Source organism: Leucopleurus acutus, assembly GCF_964270905.1.
Source record: "Leucopleurus acutus genome assembly, chromosome: 20".
Lineage (NCBI taxonomy): Eukaryota > Metazoa > Chordata > Mammalia > Artiodactyla > Delphinidae > Leucopleurus > Leucopleurus acutus.
In genome coordinates this window covers 55,881,862-55,904,586 of record NC_139162.1, presented here as the reverse complement: position 1 = coordinate 55,904,586, position 22,725 = coordinate 55,881,862, and the positions used below count along the sequence as shown (strand labels likewise).

At 58.8% G+C, this 22,725-nt stretch overlaps 1 protein-coding gene across 4 annotated transcripts; it reads left to right on the top strand.

Annotated features, from left to right (window-relative positions):
- PPP1R12C (protein phosphatase 1 regulatory subunit 12C) lies at nucleotides 1-20,793 on the top strand. Of its 4 annotated transcripts, none has more exons than XM_082863305.1 (22): nucleotides 1-417; nucleotides 4,265-4,395; nucleotides 4,471-4,589; nucleotides 10,669-10,828; nucleotides 14,546-14,690; nucleotides 14,779-14,853; nucleotides 16,150-16,223; nucleotides 16,304-16,431; nucleotides 16,530-16,603; nucleotides 16,866-17,024; nucleotides 17,101-17,168; nucleotides 17,840-17,923; nucleotides 18,110-18,200; nucleotides 18,320-18,403; nucleotides 18,482-18,542; nucleotides 18,697-18,782; nucleotides 18,890-18,936; nucleotides 19,018-19,111; nucleotides 19,329-19,433; nucleotides 19,782-19,832; nucleotides 20,023-20,073; nucleotides 20,166-20,793. In XM_082863305.1, exons 1-22 carry the CDS (start codon nucleotides 97-99, stop codon nucleotides 20,250-20,252), a joined length of 2,295 nt encoding a protein of 764 aa, XP_082719431.1. In that variant the 5' UTR covers nucleotides 1-96; the 3' UTR covers nucleotides 20,253-20,793. The 4 variants fall into 4 exon arrangements, with proteins under 4 accessions (XP_082719431.1, XP_082719429.1, XP_082719430.1 ...); XM_082863303.1 differs by having other exon boundaries at nucleotides 17,786-17,923; nucleotides 18,700-18,782; XM_082863304.1 differs by having other exon boundaries at nucleotides 17,786-17,923; nucleotides 19,048-19,111.
- The last annotated feature ends 1,932 nt before the right edge of the window (nucleotides 20,794-22,725 follow it).

Genomic DNA, 22,725 nt, shown 5'->3' with positions numbered 1-22,725 from the left:
GGTAGATCCCGGCGGCCCGTGGGCGGGCGGCGGCAGCTCAGGGCTCGGAGCTCGGCGCTCGCTCGCTCGCTCGTTCGCTCACGGGCTGGCGGTGCGATGTCGGGCGAGGATGGCCCGGGGGCGGGCTCCGGGGCGGCGGCGGCAGCGGCCCGCGAGCGGCGGCGGGAGCAGCTGCGGCAGTGGGGGGCGCGGGCGGGCGCCGAACCGGGCCCCGGGGAGCGGCGCGCCCGCACCGTGCGCTTCGAGCGCGCCGCCGAGTTCCTGGCGGCCTGCGCGGGCGGCGATCTGGACGAGGCGCGCCTGATGCTGCGCGCGGCCGACCCCGGCCCGGGCGCCGAGCTCGACCCTGCTGCCCCGCCGCCTGCCCGCGCAGTGCTGGACTCCACCAACGCCGACGGCATCAGCGCCCTGCACCAGGTCAGCGCCCCCGCCCGGGCCCGTCCCGGGGACCTGAATCGCCCTGGGTCTAAGCCACCTCGAGCACCCTCCCTCCCCTGTCCGAAGTCACCGTTGCTAGTCCTGGTCTGCGCCGTTGCTGCTGCTCCGGTCCCTGCCATCCCGTGCTGGCCCTCTTTTCCGCCCACCCACCTCGAGCTCCCTTCTTCCGACCCTGAGACACTTGAACTGACCCTGGTCTTTGCCACCCTGCGCCGCCCTCTCCCTGGACCCGAGCCATTGTTGACGGCCTCAGTCCAGTCCCTCCTAGTCTCGTCACTTCGCGCTGCTCTTTCCCGACCTTGAGCTCTCTTTACTAGTCTCGCCTGTGCCACCTCCACTGGTTCCACCTCTACTTTGTCATCTAATGCTGGACCTCTTTCCTGAGTCGGTGACACTTACAGCTCTACCGGTGCCCACAGTTTCCCCCTTCCAGGCAGGTATCACTTTCCTGGAGCATCCTCCTCCTCTTTCTTGGGCCTGTGCTGCTTCCCCCCTTGGTCTCTGGGCTGGGCCACCTCTTTGGCTAGGCCCAGGGCCTTCCACGCCACTTCTTTCATCCTTGGTCTGTGCCATCTGTTGTTGTCTAAGGATGCTTTTTCCTGAGCCCCTGCCTTCAAGGCGCTGTATTCTCTTTTTGGCCGTGGCTCGCAGCACGTGGGATCTCAGTTCCCTGACCAGGAATCGAACCCATGCCCCCTGCAGCGGAAGCGTGGAGTCCTAACCACTGGACCCCCAGGGAATTCCAGCTCTGTATTCTTGAAGGGGATGCTCCCCGGGTCTGGGTCACCTCATGCTGTCTCCCCGCCCCCCTTCACCCTCATGGCCTCTTCATTCTCCTTCTGTGGGCTGTGCCACCTCTTGTCTCCCACTGTAGGCCTTCTCTCAGAGATGTTTCTTCTTCTCCAGGCACCTCCTCTCTCCTCTCCTCTTGTCTTGGCCAGACCTGCATCATCACCCTTTTTTTCTGGGAACACTCAAAGCACCCACCTCTTCCTGGCTTCGGGACACCTCTCTGTTCTTTGGTCACCTTGCTTTCGCTGCCTGGATCCCCTCCTGTGGATTTGGGCAGGTTCTTTCTCCCGTAGCATGTGCCATTTCTCCCAGCCCCTCATCATATCACCTTCCCAAGGGGTCTAGCACCCTGTTTCTCCTCTCTGTCCACCCTGGGGCCCCCATGCCGTTCCAAAACACTCTGATTGCTGTCTCCAGGGTTCCTCTGAACTAGGGCCCCCCAAATGTCCCACAACTAGAGTTCTCTCTAGTTCTGCGTGCTTTTATCACTCCCCACCCCCCTCCAGTGGGACCACCAGGCACAAGCCATAGAAGAGCTCTGTCCCCTCCCTCTGTCCCTGAGGCTGTCTGCCTCCTAGTCTCCTCGAATTGGTCCAGTCCCCAGCCCTCTTCTGTGCCGGAACCGCTAGGGTTTGGTTACTTTGGGGCCCAGAGAGGACCCTGGGAAGGAAACCTTGGAAGGGGGCAGAGGAGTGGGGTGGAGGCAGGAAGAGGCCCACTTCTCAGGTTCCCAGGAAGAGGAGAGGCTCAGCAAAGCAGAGTAGTCCTGAGTTCTGATCTCAGCTGCTCGACTTTGTGATCTCGAATTAGTGTCTTCTCTCTCTGTGCCTCAGGTTTCTTATCTGTTAATGGGGCCAGTAGTCAGCCCCTCCCTGGCAGGGCTCTGGCAAAGGAGGAAAAACACCCTTCAGGAAGCGGCTGTGGGCATCCAGTTGGGGAGTTGCAGCCCCTGGTCCAAGTACTACCCCTCCCCCCTTTCCCTTTCCCTACCCCCAGGCCTGTGCCCTGCAGAGGCCCTAGTGCTTCCTGGGACATTTTCCTCCATCTAGAGGAGGGTCTCAGAGCTTGGCACGCCCAGGAAAGGGGCCTCAGGTTTCATTGTCCCCCTTCCTCCGCCATCGTCCCTGCCCCTGGCTCCCCTCGACCTTCCCGAAGGGGTTCTTGGCCCTGCGTTGCAGGCCAAGCCCCATTCCCCGCCCTCTCCCTTGGCCCAGACCCTGCAGAAGACCACCCCGGCCTGGCCTGTTAGGTGGGATCCCTCTCCCACTCCCGCTACAGGCGAGCACTCGGTACACTCCCTTGCCAGGACTTTGCAGGAGGCATGAAGGATTAGGGCATCTGAGGTTCAGAGAGGGGAAGTCCCTGCCTAGGGTCACACAGCCAGCAAGCAGGGGTGCGGGGGTTTGGGTCAGGTCTGGGCGTCTGGTGACCAACTCGTGTTGGTTTGCCGAAGACTGGCCTGGTTTTAGCACTGAAAGTCCCAGGTCCCAGGAAACCCCCAGACAGGCAAACCGGAGCAGTTGCCCACGTTATCTGGGTGAGTCCTGCGGCTGTGGTTTCTGTTCTGCATGGAGCAGGTCCCCAGGCATCAGCTCCCTGCTCTGGTCGGGTCCCTAGGCGTTCTCGAGCCTCAGCCCCAACCTCAGGCTGGTTTGTCAACTGCTAGACGAGGCTGGTATATTCTACCCCCTCTCTAAAGTTACCTTGTAATTAGTGGCCAGGGGTCTGGGGTCTGGAATAGGAACGACTGTGAGCCAGGATTCTTAGTTCTCAACGGGGAGGGGCGGGGGAGTCTGGACCCCTGAGTCTGAGGGAGGGGGGGCTGGGGGCCTGGATTCTTGGATCCCTGGTGCCCAGGCCGCAGGCATCTTTCACATGGATGCCTGTGCCCGGCCAGGTCCTTGAAAGGGAAAGGCCCATCTCCCTCCTTGCCCCCCTCCCCCATCACCATGACAACCAAATGGAAATAAACGGAGCCCAGAGTTCATCCCGTTCCCAGGGCACGTGTGGCCCCCCTTTCACAGCCTGAGTTTCCATGACTTCATGCTCTTGGCCCTTGTAGCTCCCTCCCCCTTCTCCAGATGGATGGTTTTGGAGAGGTGAGGGAGTTGGAGGTTAACCTACCCTGAGGACCTGGGAGTCCAGGTCCACTCCTGTCCCTCAGCCCTTGCTCAGGTCCCAGCGCCCACCCAGTGTCCACACGCGCCCGGGGCTGAATCCCTTCTCTGGCCCCCACTTGGTGTGAGTGCTTGTCTCCTGGAGCTTTGATTCTTCCTCCATCAAACAGGACCCTGACAGCCGTAGGATTGGGGAAGATGCCCGTGCAAGCCCCTTGGTGCAGTGCCCTGTGCCTAGGAGACCCTCGGTGCAGGGGAGCTGCCTCTCCTTGGGCCCCAGGTCCCGGGCACACGCTAACTCAGTCATGTCTCCCAGTGGAGGAGGCCTGCCCGGGACCCTCACTCTGTCCCAGGTTTCCAGGGACCTGGTGACTTTACCAGCTAGGTCTGCACAGCCTTGGGCCCCAGGGGTCCAGCAGTCTCCCCTCCAGGTACAAGGCAGGGCCACGGTCAGTTCTTGTAGAGTATCTGTTGGATCTGAGGGAGGGGCTGGGGCCCTGGACCCCTGGGTCTGAGGGAGGAGGGGCTGGGCCTCCTCCCTTTGGTTCATCACTGGAAGCCCCATCCTTCGGTGGTGACTGTGGGTGTGTCTCATCTAACAAGCACCGTGCAGGATTCCTACACCTGGGTGTGAAGCCCCCCTCTCTTCTCTGTCCAGTTCCTCCTCTCATGGTATCCAGTAAGCCCCAGATGCCTGGCTGACCTAACCACTGGGAAGCCGGGGGGTTTTAAACAGCTGGGTGGCTGGAGGGGCCTCTGGGGACAGGGTTGGTGTTTTCCAGAGCCATCTGGGTCTTCTCCTTGATTGTCAGGGCCGCTTGGCCCTGCATCTGCCTAGCGGTCCCTGCCAGGGGTCCTGACGGCAGGGCATGCAGGGTCTGGACCAGGTGAAGGTGACAGCCTGTCCCGCCCCCCAGGCCTGCATCGACGAGAACCTGGAGGTGGTGCGCTTCCTGGTGGAGCAGGGTGCCACGGTGAACCAGGCAGATAATGAGGGCTGGACGCCCCTGCATGTGGCCGCCTCCTGTGGTTACCTGGACATCGCCAGGTGAGGCGGGGAGGGTGGGCGGGGCCTGATGAGAACGGGCCGGACCCTTCCGCTCTGACCTCGCCCTGCCCCCAGGTACCTACTGAGCCACGGGGCCAACATCGCCGCGGTGAACAGTGATGGGGACCTGCCCCTGGACCTGGCCGAGTCTGACGCCATGGAGGGGCTGCTGAAGGTGGAGATTGCCCGCCGAGGTGGGCCTCGGGGGCTGCTGCGGGGCGGGCCCTCCGTTCCCGAGGACCCTGACTCTCTGGGCCTCAGTCCCTACATGGGAAGCGGGGTGTGAGTACCTACCCCCAGGGCTATCCAGAGTAATTGGAGGAAGTGCGGGGCACAGAATAAGAGCGCAAACTGCTGTTGGCCTGCAGTGTCGCTTTATCCTCGAGTGACTGAGGAAGGTGAGGTAGAGGCTTGTCCAGGGGTTCGTTACGTGATTGCAGGTGATAGGAATTCTGCTGGGGTGTGGGTAGGGGAATGCACAGGCTTCTGGGGAGCTGGTCTGTCCTGTGCTCAGGATCACTGAGCCCCAGTGTCCTTAATATGGGGCCCAGGACCCCTCAAAACTCTGTCTGGCCATGCTCATTTTTCTAGGGGGAGTGTGTATTACTTCTAGCAGGTTCTCACCTTCCCCCTGCCCCGCTACAAGTAGCCGTCTGGGGCCAGTTGGTGTGCAGTGTGCGTGGCTGAGCTGGGGGCGGAGGACACGGGGCAGGTCAGGTGGGGGATGGCCAGCAGCTTCACCGCTTCACCCAGTCTCCCGCCGGAGCCCTGGGTCACAGCCCAGCTGTGGAGGTGACTGTCTCACCCACAGAGCGAGGGTGGCAGCAGCAGTGCCTCGCGGGTTGTCAGGGCTCAATGGGTGGGAAGGTGTGAGCGCAGGGCCAGTGGGCCTGGCAGGTCTGGAGGGCTGCACAGGGGGTGCGGGCAGGCTGGTGAAAAGTAGATGCCGGGGCGTCTGAGGTGACGCCCAGACGGCCGGCTTGGCTCTGGGTGGGAGGGGCAAGGGCCCGCCCTTGGGCAGCTGTGTGTCGGGGGTCGTGAGAGCCACGTAGGGTATGGAGGTGCTGGTGGGCGAGCCGAGGTGGGCAGCTGAGGTCCAGGAGCCCTGCTTTGGTTCAGGTGGAGGGGAGTGGGAAGCAAAGGAAAGACAGAACCGGGGTTTTCTCCCTCCCCTTCTCCACCTTTGTATCTCAAAAAACTTCAAACACAGAGGCAGGTTTTGATAGCAGTCCGCTGAGTGCCCACATGACCTTCACTGAGATTTACCAGAGCTTTTCAGCAGCTTCGTGGAGATACAATTCACAGTGTGTACCGTTCACCCTTTGGAAGTGTGCGATCTGGTGTTCGTTTGGTTTTAGTTTATTCACACTCAATGTTGTGCATCCACCACCACGTCGATTTTATTTTATTTTTTAAATTTTAATTATTTTTTAAAATTTTATTTTATTTATTTAGTTTCGGCTGCGCGCGCTTCAGCAGTCGTAGCACGCGGGCTCGGTAGTTGTGGCACGTGGGCTCTAGAGCGCAGGCTCAGTAGCTGTGGCGCTCGGGCTTAGTTGTTCCGCGGCATGTGGGATCTTCCTGGACCAGGGCCCGAACCCATGTCCCCTGCATTGGCAGGCGGATTCTTAACCACTGCGCCACCAGGGAAGTCCCCACATCGATTTTAGATGATTTGGATCACCCCAAGAGAAATCGCACACCCCAGAGCTGTCATCCCCAGCCCTGCATCCCTCTCATTGGCTTTGTGTCTCTAGATTTGCCTGTTCTGGACGTTTTGTATAAGTGGAATCGTAAAGTATGGACTCAGGGGTTTTTCACTTTTTGGCATGATTGCCCGTGTTCCCTCCCTCTCCTCTAGGGGTGGACCTCCCTGGGTCTCTCCCTGCACCTGGTTCTCATGTCACGTCCAGCTCCCTCCACCTGGATCAGCCTTCGCCCTCCTCACCCTCCCTTGTTTCACACACAGGTCCCTCAGCTTGGACCTGGCTGTTTCTTCAGTTCTGCAGTTTTGGCAGGAACTTCTTAGCGAGTCCCTCCGGGAGACAGGCTCTGTCTCTCTGCCCCGTTACTGGTGATGTTAACCTTGAACCTCGTTTGGGGTGTTGCCCAGGTGACTCTACCGTGGAGGCATCTTCCTCCCTTTGTAGTTAAAAAGTAGTCTGAGATGGGGATGGACACATAATACACTAATATGTATAAAATAGATAACTAATAAGAACCTGCTGTATAAAAAATAAATTAAATAAAATTTAAAAATTAAAAAAAAAAAGTCTGCAGGGCAATGCTTGGAGGCCACCAGGGGGTGGGTGGTCTCTCGGACATCCTGTGTGTTTCTGCAGGAAGTGCCCAGAGCTCACATCACCTTCTCACAGCAGCCCATGTTCCCCTTCTGCGGGGCGAAGGTTGGGGGATGTTGGCTTGTAGGGCCGACCAGGCACAAAGGCCTGTGGTCCTACTGGGAGGACGCTCTGCTGCACTGCTGGGGGTGGGAGGCACCTGCCAACAGCACTGCAGCCACCGCCTCCGGAGTCGGGCGGCTCCTGCCCCACGGCTCCGCGATGCTCGCCTTCACACGGAAGCCTCAGCGGAGCGTGGTCGGCAGAGTCTCTGTATTTTACCACAGTTTAAAAAAGAAGGGCTTCCTTGGTAGCGCAGTGGTTGAGAGTCCGCCTGCCGATGCAGGGGACACGGGTTCGTGCCCCGGTCCGGGAAGATCCCACATGCCGTGGAGCAGCTGGGCCCGTGAGCCATGGCCGCTGAGCCTGCGCGTCCGGAGCCTGTGCTCTGCAACGGGAGAGGCCGCAACAGTGAGAGGCCCGCGAACCGCAAAAAGAAAAAAATAAATAAAATAAAAAAGAAGACAACTTATGGGCTTAGGTAACCGTGGTCTAGGAGTTATATGGACTTGAGGCGTGGTTTGATCGAGGTGCATAGAGTCAAAAGAATCCCTCCATCACTGCTGAACTCTGTGTTGACTGCATTCTTAGACAGCTTCTCTCCGTGAGGTATTGGTTCTGAGCATGGCTGCTAGCAGTGCAGGCTGATGCCCCAGCAGAGCTAGAACCCAGCTCCTCCGTAGTCCCATCCACAGTCCTCTGCCTGACGCTCTTAGGGCCACCTTGGTCACAAGCTTGCCCCTGAGCCAGTCACGGTGGCAAGGAGGACGGTCAGGCCTGGTGAAGGGGTCACCCATGGAGCCGGGCTGTGGGCTCAGCCACGTCGGCTGAAAACAGGGGTCAGGAAAAGGCAGAAGTCTTCACGGAGGCGGGAGACTGGATGCCTGCAGGTCCAAGCAGCAGCTCCACTGCAGATGCTCTTGCACGGCCCGGGCCGCAGGGCCACAGTCCAAGCACAGGGCTCTCTGGCTGCCTGCTCAGAGGGCCATGGCCGGACCCACAGGGACTTGGAACTGGGCAGGGAGGACACGCAAAGTGTTTCCGAAGCATTTGCAGCAGCCACTTGGAATCCTAACATCAGGACAGCGGACGTGGGGCAGTTACTCTCAGAGACGGGCAGCTCTGACAGTCAGTTCCAGTGATGGCAAGGCAGAGCACTCTTACCTCTGGCCGGCAGGAGTGCGGGTGATTCGAGCCACTGTGGGAACCAGCTGGACAGCATGGATTACAGCTGGAGATCCACATTCCCAGTGTTCCAGCACTCCTAGGCCACCCGATGGAGGCTTCAGTGTTGAGAGGATGTGGCCGACACCCAAGGGCGAACGGATCAGTCAGTAATCTATAAATGAGTGGTCCAAGCAGTGGTCGGCAAACGTTTTAGGCAGTAAATTTTTTTTTTTTAGCCACACTACATGGCATGTGGAACTTCCCCAACCAGGGATTGAACCCAGGCCCCCTGCCATGGAAGCTCAGAGTCTTAACCACTGGACCACTGGGGAAGTCCGTAGGCAGTAAATATTTTAGGCTTTGCGGGACATGCTGTCAGGTTGCAACCACTCTACCCTGCTGCTGTGGTGGGGAAAACAGCCAGGGAGGATATGTAAATGAGTGGGTGTGGCTGTGTTCCAATAAAACTTTACTTACAAACACAGGTGGCTGTCCAGAAGAGGCAAGTCCGCAGTGACAGGAAGTGGATTGGTGGTTGCCAGGGGCTGGGGAGGGACTGCTTAATGGGGTACGAGGTTTCCATTTGGGGTGATGAGAAAGTTGAGGTACAGATAGGGTCAGTGGTTGCACGTTGTGAAAGTCCTAAAAGCCACTGAGTAGTACGCTTTAAAATAGTGAAATTGGGCTTCCCTGGTGGTGCAGTGGTTGAGAATCTGCCTGCCGATGCAGGGGACACGGGTTCGAGCCCTGGTCTGGGAAGATCCCACATGCCGCGGAGCAACTAGGCCCATGAGCCACAACTACTGAGCCTGCGCGTCTGGAGCCTGTGCTCCGCAACAAGAGAGGCTGCGATAGTGAGAGGCCCGCATACCGCGATGAAGAGTGGCCCCCACTTGCCGCAGCTAGAGAAAGCCCTCGCACAGAAACGAAGACCCAACACAGCAAAATTAAATAAAATAAATACATAAATAAAATAGTGAAATTGGTAAATTTTATGTTAACCAAACTGGTGGCCCGCACGTGCAGGCTGTAGTTTGCCAACCCCCATGAGGAGCTCTGTTAATAAACATGGGCAGATCTCGGCAAAGAGCAAAGTTGCAGAAGCATGCGTTTGAACACGCAGGATACTAACTGTGGTTGCTGAATAAAAGATTGGCAAACTCTGCCCTTCCCTCCCCGCAGCAAGGCGCCTGCATCTATAATAGGACTGAATGTAGGTGATTCCCTTTAAGGAGGTCGGGGAGGAGAGAGGGAGGGGGGGTCCCTGAGTGCCTGGCACTCTCCTGGCCTCCACCCCAGCCTGGGCCTGCGGGATGGGCCCTAGCCAGCCAGACATTCCTGGAATAGCTGCCCCTGGGAGTCCCCGCCAGCCAGGGGACCCTAAGGTAATCCATTGGCGTTTAGTCCGAGGGCCCAGGTGCCACCGGGTGGCGCCAGTGCGCAGCTGGACCCGGACAGATTTGGTCCGGGCGGGGATTGCGTTTCTGGGATCCTCCGGGTAGCCCCGGGGCAGCATTTCCAACCTGCAGTAAGGGTGTAACCAGTTTCCCGTTCAGGAAAGCAGATTGATGAAGGTGGTTACCTCCGGGGCTGCGGGGAGGGGCACCTGTCATGGCCTCTGTCGCCTTGTACTGCTGTAAGCCAGGCGGCCGTACACCGCGTCGTCGCCAGTGCTGTCCAGTGGAAAGCCAGAGTCAGCCACAGGCGTAACTGAGAATTTCCAAGTAGGTGCGCGGAAAAACAAAAACAGTTGAAGCTAATTATAGTAATATAGTGATTTAATCCAGTACGTCCGAGACATTATCATTTCAATATGTAATCAATATGAAAAACTACGCGTGAGCTGCCGCAGACTCTTTTTTTCTGTGCTTCGAAATCCAGTGTATTTTACGTTTACAAGGCGTCTCAGTGGGAAGTAGCCACAGTTCAGGGGCTCCGTAGCCGCACGTTGCTGACGGCTGTTGAGCAGGGCAGCTCAACTCTGTGCAGCGCTTGGGTGAGTGAGAAATTTCACAATCAAAAAACTAGCAGCCAGTAATACACTTCCCAGGAGAGAGAGTACACATTCCCTAGAAGAGACTGTTTTTGACTCCCGTCTCAGTAGTTCATAACGTGCAAAGTACAGATTCTCAGTGACAGTCTAAAGGTAGTATTCCAGCCTCAACAAGGCTGCCCGTTTTGATCCACAGTCAACTTATGTTTAAAGTCATAACGTGCCTTTTGCATCCATAAATGCAGTACAGTTTTCCCTGAGACCAGTTGACTACAGTGAAATTGGCGAGTGAGGAAGCATGCTTGCCTCGCACAGATTGTGCAGGTGACAGCAGGGAACAGCAGCTGGTGGGAAGGTGCCGCTGCCCCAAGGTACGGGCACTGTTTAGTGGCTTTTTGCCTGGTTTATCCTACTCATGAGTGATAACGGTGACAAAACACACAAAGATGCTGGGCTAAGGACTGTATCTGTAGTGATAGGAAGTGTAAGATGTAAGATTCCTGCGCCCTCCATCCTCCCAGCCCCCAGCAGTGACTCAGAGACCCTTAGTGGACCCCAGGGCTTCACGGAGCATGGTTGGGAAGTAACAGAGCTAGTTCAGAGCTAGTCCTCCCAGAGGGGGCTCAGAGCAGAGGGACCAGGCCACGTGCCACTCTGTGCTTCCTGGGTCTCAGGGTGGGAGTCCCACCTATCCCCCCCTTCTCGTCCTCCCAGGTGTGGATGTGGAAGCAGCCAAACGGGCCGAGGAGGAGTTGCTGCTTCACGACACAAGGTGCTGGCTGAACGGGGGCGCCATGCCAGAGGCCCGGCACCCCCGCACGGGGGCCTCTGCCCTGCACGTGGCCGCCGCCAAGGGCTACATCGAAGTGATGAGGTGAGCTGGGCCGGTGTAGACCCTCCCTCTTCCCCTGCCCCTTGCGCTGGGCCAGCCTGTTGCTTCTCACTGTCTTACACCTTCTTGTGGATTTTGTCCATTCCCTCCCTTTTCTAATTTATGTACCTAAGGCCATGCATTTCCCTCTAAATACAGCCTTAGCTGCATCCATAAGTCTTGATGTGCAGGCTTCTCCCTGTCCTTCAGTTTAAAACGTTTTCCTACTTGTAGTCTTCCTTGACCCAGGGATCATTTAGAAGTATGTCGTTAATTTCCAAATACATGGGATTTTCTAGTCGTAGTTGAATTACATGTATACCTCATTTTATTGTGCTTCGCTAATAGTGTTTTTTTGTTTTTTTGTTTTTTTACAAATTGAAGATTTGTGGCAACCCTACGTTGTCAGATGAAGGCGAACGTTTTTTAGCAATAAAGTGTTTTTTAATGTATGTACATTTTTTTAAAGACATAATGCTGTACACATAACAGACTTAACTTTTATATGCACTGGCAAACCAAAATATCAATGTGACTCGCTTTATTTCAGTATTTGCTTTATTTCGGTGGTCTGGAACCAAATCCTCAATATCTCCGAGGTCTGCCTGTACTCACTTCCTGGCTTACTGGCACTGTGGTCAGAGAACAGGTTCTCTGTGATTCCAGATTTCTGGAATTCATTGAGGTTTGCTTCACACCCCAGTCTGTGTAAGCTGGAATGCTTCATAACCCAGTCTGTAAGCTGGAAAAGAATTGTGTTGTTAAGTACAGCGTCCTATATAGGTTATTAGGTCCACTTTGTACTCATGCTATTTAAATCTTCTGTATCCGTAGTGATTTTTTTCCCCCATCTGCTTATTCTCTCAGTTGCTGTGAGAAGTGCAGTAAATGTCTCACGATGGTTGTGGATTTTTGCTGTTTCTCCTCGTAGTTGTGTCAGGTTTTGTGCTGCGTATTTCAAGGCCAGGTTATTTGGTGCATCTATATTTTAAATTGTTGCAGCGTGTACTCTCTGCTTCTCATCCTCACCTTGGTCTTGTCCATTTCTGAGTGCCTCACCCCTTCCTGTCAGTAGTTGGTTCTACTTCTTATCATCAGACTCCCCTGTTCTCTCTTTATTTTTTCCGCTCTCTCTCATGTGATGTTATACTTTATATTTAGTATATAAATGGAGTCCAGATGAATCTCTCCATCTCTGCTCACCTCTGTGTTAATGAATTTTTAGAAAGGTCTTCCAGGGAATTCCCTGGTGGCCTAGTGGTTAGGATGCTGGGCTTTCATTGCCGTGGCCCAGGTTCAGTACCTGGTCGGGAAACTGAGATTCCGAAAGCTGCACGGTGCGGCTGGGGAAGAAAAAAAAAAAGGAAGCTTTTCAGTGAGGAGCTTAAGATGACGCCTAACAGCTCCAGTCTCATGTCCTGGCTGCTTCCCCTCATTCAGAGGTAGAGTGCCTCGTCCTCCGTAGTTCCAGTGAAAGTCCTGGGTCTGATACTCACTGGGCTGCCTGGCACGCCTGCTCATCCCAGGGCTGGTCCCTGTGGCAAGGAGGGTGGGACGGTCAGGCCCGGTGATGTGCCCAGCCCTGGAAGCTGTGCCCTCTTCTACCCGTGGCTTCCACCCCTGAGTCTCAGGTGGCTGCTCAGCTCCTGCCCTTGAATCTGTGTCCCAGCCAGCAGGAAAAAGCAGGGGGCAAAAGGAGCAAATGTCCATGTCTTTCAAAAGGACAGTCCAGAAGCGGCGTACACACTGAATACTGACATCCCATTTGCCAGACCCTTCTCGGCTGGCCGCTCCTAGCTGTGAGGGAGGCTGGGAGATTCTGCTTCAGCAGGCAACCCCCTGAAAGCTGGGCGCCATGTTTTTTTTTTAGAAGCGTCTTCCCAGGGCAGGGGGCCTCATCTTCATTCGGGGCTCTGCAGTGGCTCCCCGCCTATTCATTTATTTATTTGGCTACCCCAGGTCTTAGATGCAGCACACAGGATCCAGTTCCCTGACCAGGGATTGAACCCAACCCGGGCCCCCTGCATTGGGAGCACAGTGTCTTAACCACTGGACCACCGGGGAGGTCCCTGGGTGCCATGATTAAAGGTGGAAGGAGAGTGGATGTTCATGGACAGCCTCATTCTCTGCCACAGAACTGAAACGCTTTGGCCTTAGAGATACTCACCGACTGGAATTTCATTTCCGCCCCTTAGTATGGGTTTACAACCAGATCTATCTATGGACTGCATTTTTGGAAGAATGTAGCTGACATTCTCCTCGTTAAAGATGAGTGGCAGGGTAAAGGTGTACATTTCTTTGATGCTGTTCACTCAACACTTACTGAGCACCTGCTGTATGCCAGGCCATCTTTTAGGTACTGGGGATATAGCAGCAAACGAGACAGATCTGGGCCCATGTGCAGTTCGCAGCCTTGTCGAGGAGACAGAGAGACAAGTGACTGAGGAAGCCGGTCACATCACATGGCCCTGAGTGCTCAGAGAGGGGTCCTCAGCCTCCACCCTGGTGACGTGGGGCTGGATAACCCTGGGGGCCTGTCCTGTTCATGGGGGTGGGACACTGACCTCCACCCACTAGGTGCCAGGAGCCACACCCCACCGCAGTCACGACAACCAGGCACATCTCTGGGCGTTGCCCAACGTCCCTTGGGGGTCAGCGTCGTCCCCAGTTGAGAACCACTGGTCCAGAGGGATATAAACAGGGCAGTGGGGGAGAGCGAGTGTGGTGGGGAGGTCCCCTTCGAGATTCGGGGAGGAGGTTGTGACGACCGAGAGGGTGGCCGCGTGAAAGGCACTGATGCCTCGAGAACATTCACTGGGCAGAGAGAACAGCGGAGCCCAAGGTGGGCGCGTGCTTGGGGGAGGAGCGGATGCCCGCACGGCTGGAGCAGATGAGCTGGGGGCCCGCAGAGGCGCTTTTGTTTAAAATGGCTCTTTACAAGGTACCTCGTCTCTCCGCCTTTCCCGCCTGGCTTCAGCTCTTTCTCACTGACACGGAACCTAAATGCCGTTCTCTAAAAGCAGGCGTGTCTACCCTACGCCGAGTTTGCAGAATTGCCCTGGACCAGATCGTGTGGTCTAAGGTGGTGATTATCTCACGGGAAAGAACCGTCTAAGCCAGGGGTTCCGTCTCGGCACTGGTGGCATTTGGACCAGATCGTTCCTGGCTGTGGGCCCATCCTCTGTGCTGCGGGCTGTTTAGCAGCATCCCTGGCGCCGACCCACTGATGCTTCTGGCTCCCACCCCTACGTTGTGACATCCAGAAACATCTCCAGACACGGCCAGACGTCCCCAGGCGGCTATGTGGTCCTGGTTGAGAACCGCTGCTCTGAGCCAGAGGGGTCCTGGAAGAGTGCTGCCCCCAGGCCGCCCCTTCTGGGGTCTCATCCTTTCTCTAGGCTTGGGTGCTGGGGAACCCCTGCCCTCACCTCCCCTGGAGCTGTCTCACAACCAGGGGTGACGGTCAGAAGAGTTGAGCACTGCAGGTACAAGAAGCAGGGTTCCAGAGGCCACCTGCTAGGCCAGGGGAGGAGTCAAAGCGGTGGCAGAGGGTCACTTCCGGGAGGGGGCGCCTTGGGGCCATGACGCTTCACCCCCTGGCCCAGGACCGTTTTCGGTACTGTCACAGCTGGTACTGCGACCACAGCACAGCTGGCCGACCTTAGCTCTTGGCCCCGAGCCCCTGTCCTGGTCCTTGACCTGAGCCTCCCTGGCCCCCAGGCTGCTGCTTCAGGCCGGCTACGACCCGGAGCTGCGGGATGGGGACGGCTGGACGCCCCTGCACGCCGCAGCCCACTGGGGCGTGGAGGACGCCTGCCGCCTGCTGGCGGAGCACGGCGGGGGCATGGACTCGCTGACGCATGCGGTGAGGGCCGGTCCGGGGCCGGGGACCGGTGGGGGCTGGGAGGGCCCCTCCACCATCTCCTCACCTGCCTTTTCCCCCCCCCACCCAGGGGCAGCGTCCCTGTGATCTAGCGGATGAGGAGGTGCTGAGCCTGCTGGAGGAGCTGGCCCAGAAGCAGGAGGACGTGAGTGTCTGTCTGCAGCCAGGAGAGAGGGCCTCCACGTCCCTGGGGACCTGCCCTTCCCTGGCCGGTGACCTGGGCCCAGTGGGGAGCCAGGAGGAGGGGCACAACTGGGCACTAGGGGGAGGCGGGGCCTTGGGCCCCGGGGGACCTTGGGATGCAGATGGCAGTCATCTATCCAGGCTTGGGCTGGGCCTTGTCACCCCTGGGACGCCCCCCCGCCAGCACTGGGCCAGGCCTTGTTGCTGGAAAAACGCAGAATGAAGGGGTGAAACGGTGCGGACTCGGGGTCTGAATCCCAGCTCTGCCATGGATTTGCTGTGTGAGCTCAGGCCAGTCACTTAACCTCTTTGGGCCTCAGTTACCTCATCTGTAAAATGGGGATAGTACGGCGCACTTTATGAGTTACATTTTCTCTTACGTGGAGTACGTATTATGCTATGAGTGGTATGTATGTAACTAAACAAAAGCATTCAGAACCCTGCCTGGCACACAGTAAGCACTCTTAGGTGGCAAGAAACATCTCCTGAGGCCTTCTGGGGGCCAGGCCCTCTGCCTGGAGCTCCTGGCGAGTGGCAGGTAGACAGGACCAGACCCCGTGTTTACAGCTTGGCTGTGGCAACACGGAGGGAGACGGTCCTGTTTCCGGCTTGGCGGACTTGGGCAGCTTCCTGGGGACCAGGGCTCGCACACTGTCGAGGGAGCAGTACGTGCAGAGGCTCGGCGGGGGGGGAGTCGTATGGTACCCGGAATTTGGAGAGGGGCAGACCCTGAAGGGCCTTGAATGCCAGGTGAGGAGGCTGGGGGCTCTGGGAAGGCGTTTAGTGGGTGAAGCAGGGTCTCTGAGAGGTGGGGGCACAGACGAGGCCTAGGGGTGTCTGGGAAGGGAGACCTGTAGCACAAGGGGTTTGCTAGGAGGGGCGGGGGAACTGCGGTGCAGGCTTCGAGGTGTGAAGACAGCAGTTGGGGAACTGCGCCCTGAGATGCCATTTGGGGGCTGGGCCTGACAGCGAGCCTTAAGGGAGGAGGCCGGGCCTGGCAGCCCGTGTCCAGTGTGCTGAGGTGTTGGGGAGAAGATTGGGTAGCTCGCCCCTGGGAGGTAGAGGCCAGGAAGCCTGGGGGCCCCTGAGTACTGGACGACTCATTTGAGACCCAGGGCGCCATGTCTAGGAAAACTCAGCGAGTGCACAGATCATCCCATTCCCCCCTGTACCACCTCCACCCCGGCACAGTTGTATGTGGGACCCAGGAGGGTCTGCGTGTTCTGCCCCTCCCCAGTGGCCCCCTTCCCCCTTTCAGCTTCGGAACCAAAAGGAAGCCTCCCAGAGCAGGGGCCAGGAGCCCCAGGGGCCCTCCAGCAGCAAACACCGAAGGTAGGGGAGAGGCGCCTGGAGGGTGGGTGGGCTGGAGGTTCCCCAGGGCTTGGACCCCAACGCCCTGCCCTTCCCACCAGGAGCTCTGTATGTCGTCTGAGCAGCCGTGAGAAGATCTCCCTCCAGGACTTGTCCAAGGAGCGCCGGCCTGGTGGGGCAGGGGGCCCCCCAATCCGGGATGAGGATGAGGGAGAAGAAGGCCCCTCGGGTGAGGGGCTGGGGGTCTGGGGTCCTGAATCTGGAGAGGAGGGGGCTGCGGGAGGAAGGGCTGGTGCTCAGAGACCTCTCCTGCTTCCTACGCTGTAGAGCCACCCCCTGCAGAATCCAGAACGCTCAACGGGGTCTCCTCCCCGCCACCCTCTAGCCCCAGGAGCCCCATGGTGAGTCTGGGCTCCCGGAGGCCGTGCTGGCCCGGGAGGTTGTGGGGGGCGTAGCCATAAAGCCTGTGAACCTCCTGTCAGGGCAGGTGGGGTGAAGACTACAGTTCCCAGAATCTTCTGGGACAACTGACTGCCTTTTCCTGACTGTGCCTGTCCTCCCCACCCCCCAGTTGTAGTTTGTGATGGTCCTTTTGGGGGTAACACTTGAAGTTCTTGAGAAGTAGGACCCTCTCCCTGTAACTGATACCCTTCCCTTCTCCAGACCCCCGACGAGGTCCCCTTCTCCACGCGCTTTGGCCTCCAGAAGACGGGGAGCTCTGGGGCCCTAGGTCCTGCGGAGAGGCGGGGCACCGAGGGTGCCTCGGGGGCTGGGCTGCAGCGCTCCGCCTCCTCCTCGCGGCTGGAAGGGACCTACACTCAGGTGAGCAGGGTGAGGGGCAGGGGACCAGACCCTGCCTAGTCAAGGAGAATAGCCCCCTCCTCTCCTCTCCCCGCAGGCCAGGGAGCCCCGTCTTGCCAGAATTACCCCCACCCCCTCCCGGAAGGTGCCGGAGTCCTCTGCCCCGTGAGTCTGACGGCCCGGGTCCCGCCGGGAGTGGGGCAGGTCTGGGCCCCTGTCTTGTCAGCCTTTGCTCTCTGGGGTCTGGTCCCTGCCTCCCACTCTTGGCCTCAGTTTCCCTTTTGGTGCATCCAGTAAAAGCTCACAGTAAAACTCCAAGGCCACCGTGATCCGGCCTCCGGCGGCCCCCACCCCCCTCTCCAGCCCTCCGCCCTCCTTTCTGACGCGGGCTCGCTCCTGCCCGGGCCCTTCACTGTGGCTCCCCACTCACCCCCACAGGGCTTCCTTCCTCCCTCTCTCAGGTTTGTTTGAATGTCAGCTTCTCAGGGAGGCCCACCAGCCCCACTGCACTCACTGCCCCAGCCTCCGGACACGCACACCTCCGGTCTCCTGTCCTTGCTCTGTCTTTTCTTCTCCAGGGTGCTTCATTCTTCTGACGTACCATGTGGCGTCCTGAGCTTTCTGTGGTTATCCTCTCTTTTGCTTGCATCTTTTCTGCTCAGATTTGACTCATCGGGGCAGAGATGATTTGTTTCTTTTTCTTGTGCTTCTTGCTGTATGTGTGGTACCTGCCATGTAACGCAAGCTTGAGTAACATTTGCTGATTGAATGCGTTCACACAGGTCTGAGATCTCCAGGCCTCCTCCTCCCTTGGGTAACTCCACTCCTGCCTCCAGGATTCCGGAGCCTGAATCCCCAGTGAAGCCAAATGTCCCCGTAGCCTCTGCAGCGCCCCCAGCGGACTCCCGCGACCGCCGGAGGTGAGGTGAAGAGGCCTGGGGGCAGGAAGCAGCTGTCTCCCCAGCTGGGAGACAGCTGCCTTACCCAGGAGTCCCAGGGTTGGCGCTGAGGTCCTCTGGCCGAACTTGACTCCCCCAGAGAGTGTCAACCATGGGATGGGACAGGTTCCAAAGGAACCCTCTCTGAGGTCGGGGCCCTTCGCTCAGGTCCTACCAGATGCCTGTACGGGACGAGGAGTCTGAATCTCAGCGGAAAGCTCGCTCTCGCCTCATGCGCCAGTCTCGGAGGTCCACGCAGGTGTGGGATGGGGGCCTGGACCCCTGGGTCTGCGGGAGGAGGGCCTGGGGGCCTAGACTGTCCTGAAGGGGCTGGGCCCTGAGTCCTGGACCCCCTGACTGCCCCCTTCTCCGTGCCAGGGTGTGACTCTGACAGACCTTAAAGAAGCAGAGAAGGCTGCAGGAAAGGCCCCAGAGCCAGAGAAGTCGTGCCTGCAAAGCCTGGTGAGAGGGCTCAGGTGCCCGGGCAGGGGGTGATACAAGATGCCCTCGTCCTCTGACCCCCGTGCCCCTCTCCCACAGGACCCTTCCCGGCGACCCCGAGTCCCCGGGGTCGCGAACTCTGATGGCCCTGCCCAGAGAGGTGAGGTCTGGTCTCTGGGAGGTGGTCAACCTGGGCCCACCGGCTCCCTCCTGCTACAGTCTTACTGTTTTCCTGGGGGTTGGGCCCAGAGACCCTGACCCTGCAGAGGGGACCCCTCCACAGATCACTGGGCTGACTCCTGCCCCTCCCCCAGCAGAGGCGCCTGACGGCCAAGGGCAAGGACCACAGGCCGCCGAGGAGCACCGCAGAGTCAGCAAGGAGTGGCGGGGACCTGCCGAGGTGCGGGAGGTGCGGGGCGGGGCCCAGGCGGGCCGAGCTGGGGCTGTGGGCCGGCCTTGGAGGTGGGCTGGGGGTGGAGCCAAGCTGAACCCCACCTCCGCCCACAGGGGGAGGAGGCGGAGCCGGCGCCTGCAGACCGCAGCCCAGGATCCAGGTACAGGGTGGGCAGGAAGGGTTTGGGCTGTCTGTGGGGCCGTGGGCACGCCCCATGACGCCCTCCTTGCCCTCACCCCAGCACTCCCGAGGGCGGCCCCTCTTCCCGCAGGCAGCGGGACCTCAACCCAGAACCAGAGCCAGAACCAGAAGAGCCTGATGGAGGCTTCAGGAAGGTTCGCGATCCCACCCCACGATCGTGCCATTAACCCCCACTTGCTGGCTTTTATATACCTGCCCTCCTGCCCCCTACTTAGTGGCTCTACCTGACCGATCCGGGCATCCTGCTCTTTTCCGGCCCCACCTGAGCCACAGTCACCCCCTTTCCCTGCAAACATGCGGCATCTCAGCCGGCAAGCCTGACCCCCGTGTCCCTCCTCCTGGGGCCCCCAGCTGTATGCAGAGCTGCGCAGTGAGAACGAACGACTTCGCGAGGCCCTGACCGAGACCACACTGCAGCTGGCGCAGCTCAAGGTGGAGCTGGAGCGTGCCACGCAGGTGAGGACGCCGCGGCCCTGGAGGTGGTGGGAATTGGCCGGCGTGCCAGTGCTGGCTCCGGATCCCTGGGAGGTAGGGCCAGAGCGTCGAGGGGAGGGGCCTGAGTGGTGGGGGTACTAGGACCCTTGGGAGGAGGAGCGTGGGCAACGAGGGGCGAATGAGGGGCAGAGCTAAGATCTCGGAGGCGGAGCCTGGCCCAAGAGGGGCTGGGCTTGTGGTCCTGAGCAGTGGGTGGGGAGGCCTGGGCCAGCCAGGAGTCTGCCTTTCCCCCTCACTGCTGGTTTCCCCCTTCTGGCCATTGCGGTTTGGACGCTTCTCAGAGCCCTGCTCTTTTTGTGTCCTCACCAGAGGCAGGAGCGATTTGCAGAGAGGCCCGCCCTTCTGGAGCTGGAGAGATTCGTGAGTAAGGGTGGCTGGAGCGGGGCCAGCTGTGTCCCCAGCCTTACAAGCTCAGGCGGGTCTGGATGAAGAGGGCCACACTGACCTTCTAACGTGCCCCTCTGCCCGTTGCCCGCCTCTCTCAGCCATACTTGACCTCCGGCCCTCCCCGACCCCCGGTCCCTCGTCCTCACCTTCCCGTTTATTCCAGGAGCGCAGGGCCCTGGAGCGGAAGGCAGCGGAGCTGGAGGAGGAGCTGAAGGTGAATGCTAATGGGGAGCTGAGGGCAGAGCGAGGGTGGGCAGTGGGTGCAGCCTGCCCAGGGCCACCTGGCTGACCCGTCCCACCTCGCAGGCCCTGTCCGACCTCCGGGCTGACAACCAGCGACTCAAGGATGAGAACGCAGCCCTGATTCGCGTCATCAGCAAACTCTCCAAGTGACTCTGGAGGAGGCCCTTCCCCCGCACCCATATTTATACAGCTGCTTCTGCCACATGCACCCCTTCCTTTGCGTGAACACGAGTGACAGGGCTCCCGGGGAGTCTCTGAGAAGCCATAACCTCCCCTCGGGACCTCCAGACTGGGAGGGGAGTACAGAGTCCCCAGGAGCCAAGGGGGGCCATCCGAGGCCAGGATGGAGGCGGAGGCCGAGCCAGGTAGGGGGACGTCGCTGAGGGGGGACGGGCTGGAGGCGGGACCAGGAAGGAACCGAGGACCAAGAAGCGCCAGGACCAGAGTGGCCGCCCAGAGGTCCCCCCTCACGTGTGATGCCACCCTCATCACCCCTCCCACTCGTGAACAGGGATCCGAGAATGTGCCAATAGTCCCTCCGGCCTCGGCCAGGTGGGCCTGTGTATAGGGTCCGTGTGCAATAGGGAGGGATGTCTTCTATTTTTTGCTGCCCCCTCGCGGCCCACTGTCTGGGGCAGGGGGAGAAGGTATTTTCGAGATAAAGCACAGGCACCACAAATAAAAGTCGTGAAGTTGCCACTCAGTGGCTGCGTCCTTGGCTGGAGGTGGGGCGCTGCTTCCCATTCCCGTGCTGGGGCTGTGCCTGCCCGTCACGGGGTGGGACAGGGCTTCAGGAAGAGCGGTCAGTTGGAACAGAGGTCCCAATCCAGGGCCCACGTGGTCACAAGTTGGCTTGGTACAGAGCAGGAAGGGTCAGCCGGGCGAGGGGTAGGGGCTGTGAATATTGGGTTGGGGAGCTTGGGTCTTGCCATCACTGCTTTTGAAACAAATTTGAGTCAGTTGCCAACATTTAAAATTTGGGGTAGTTCACGTATAAAAGTCCGGGGTTTTGACTTTTCTGAATAAACAGGACTCTGACAGTGCGAGCTGTTCGGTCCTGCACGGCAGCACTTGGCTGGAGCCAAGTAGGAGCTGTCCTCCAAGTTGGGGCATTCATTCATTCACTCGCCCGTTCATGGTCCTGTTCTCCTTGCCTGGCCCTGTCCTACGTGTTGGTGGTACAGTAGTGCATGAGACAGGTAAAGATCCGATACATTTCAGGAGGAGAGGCATGAGGCACCCAGTGACAAAATAAATGCGTTGCCAGTGGTAGTGCTGCGGAGAGAAAGCAGAGGGGGCGGCAGGGGTTAGGGAGGCTGGTGTGCGCGTGTGCAGGAGTGCGTGCCTGGCGGAACACTCTGATTGGCCCAGAGGGGGCGTGGCAGACCACGGGGGTCCGGGATTGGTCCAAAACTGGGGCGTGTCTGATTGCAACACCGAATGTCGGGCTGTGACATTTTGTACAGGGTAGTCAGAATAGACCTTACTGGAAAGCTGGCACTGGCAGGTACTTGAAGGCGTCTGGGAACGAGCCATGTGGGTATTTGAGGAGTCTTCCGGATGAGAACAGCGTGGGCAAAGGGATAAAAACGTGCCTGAAATGTAGGAAAGTAGCAGGGGATGAGGTTGGAGAAGTAAGGGCTGGCCTCGTAGGAGTGTGGCCCTGGTAAGGACTTCTTTTTTTTTGGCTGTGCTGCGTGGCTTGCGGGATCTAAGCTCCCCGACCAGGGGTTGAATTTGTGCCCCCTGCAGTGGAAGCGCAGCGTCCTGACCACTGGACCCCCAGGGAAGTCCCAGGGGAAAACTTTTGTTTTGGGGAACTGCTTGCTTCTGTGGTTCTTTGGTTAGAAACAGGGGCTGGGGCACCCGGCAAGAGGCTGAAAGACGATTAGACACCTGCTGGGGCTGAGAGTATTCCGGGTGAAACGAACAGCATGACTGAGGCGTGGAGACAGGAAGAGGGAAGCAGGGCACTGTGCTCGAGAAGCTTGTATGCTAGGCAGGCCACAGGCCCTCAGCCGCCGAGCCGCATCGTGGATGTTATCTGGGGGGACATGGGGAGCCTGGGGAGGTGTGTGAGCAGGGGCGGGGGTGGGGTTGAGATGGGAAGGGATCTTGGAGCGATGATGTGTCTGGTTCCCGAAGGAAGCAGAGGCGTGAGGGCGGCAAATAGGGGCTGAGGATCAGCTCCTGCCTGCCTAGGGCTGTGCCTCTGGTCCCTTCCGATCTGGTTTTGGAGGGCGCCATCTGGTGGCTCGGCTGGAAGCTGACTGAGCTCCGGGGGAGAGGCCAGCAGGAATTGGTTGGGGTGGGGAGGGGAGCTTGTCAGGGGGCATTCTGGGGAAGCAGAAGCGTCCAAGCTGAACCAGGTTGGGATCCAGAGAAAACCAGTCCCAAACCAGCCTCGCCAGCCACCCAGATGACGGGAAAAAGTTGCTGGCTGGCCAGAGGGAAAAAAAGGAGCTGTGGCTGAGGAGGTAGGAAGTTCCTGTTAGGCCGTCGTCTCACAGGATGACGAGTGGCCAGGAAGCCTGTGGCACATTCAGGAGGCAGCCACTTCTCCGTAGCTGGACCCCTGGCTGGAGGTGGAGAACAAGGTGTAAAAGTGGATGCTGGGAGACTA

Coding starts and splice junctions, on each gene's coding strand:
- PPP1R12C (XM_082863302.1), top strand. CDS start 97: ATGTCGGGCGAGGATGGCCCGGGGGCGGGCTCCGGGGCGGCGGCGGCA. Junction 18,543..18,696: donor TGATGGCCCTGCCCAGAGAG/GTGAGGTCTGGT, acceptor CCCCTCCCCCAG/CAGAGGCGCCTGACGGCCAA. Junction 19,833..20,022: donor TTCTGGAGCTGGAGAGATTC/GTGAGTAAGGGT, acceptor CGTTTATTCCAG/GAGCGCAGGGCCCTGGAGCG.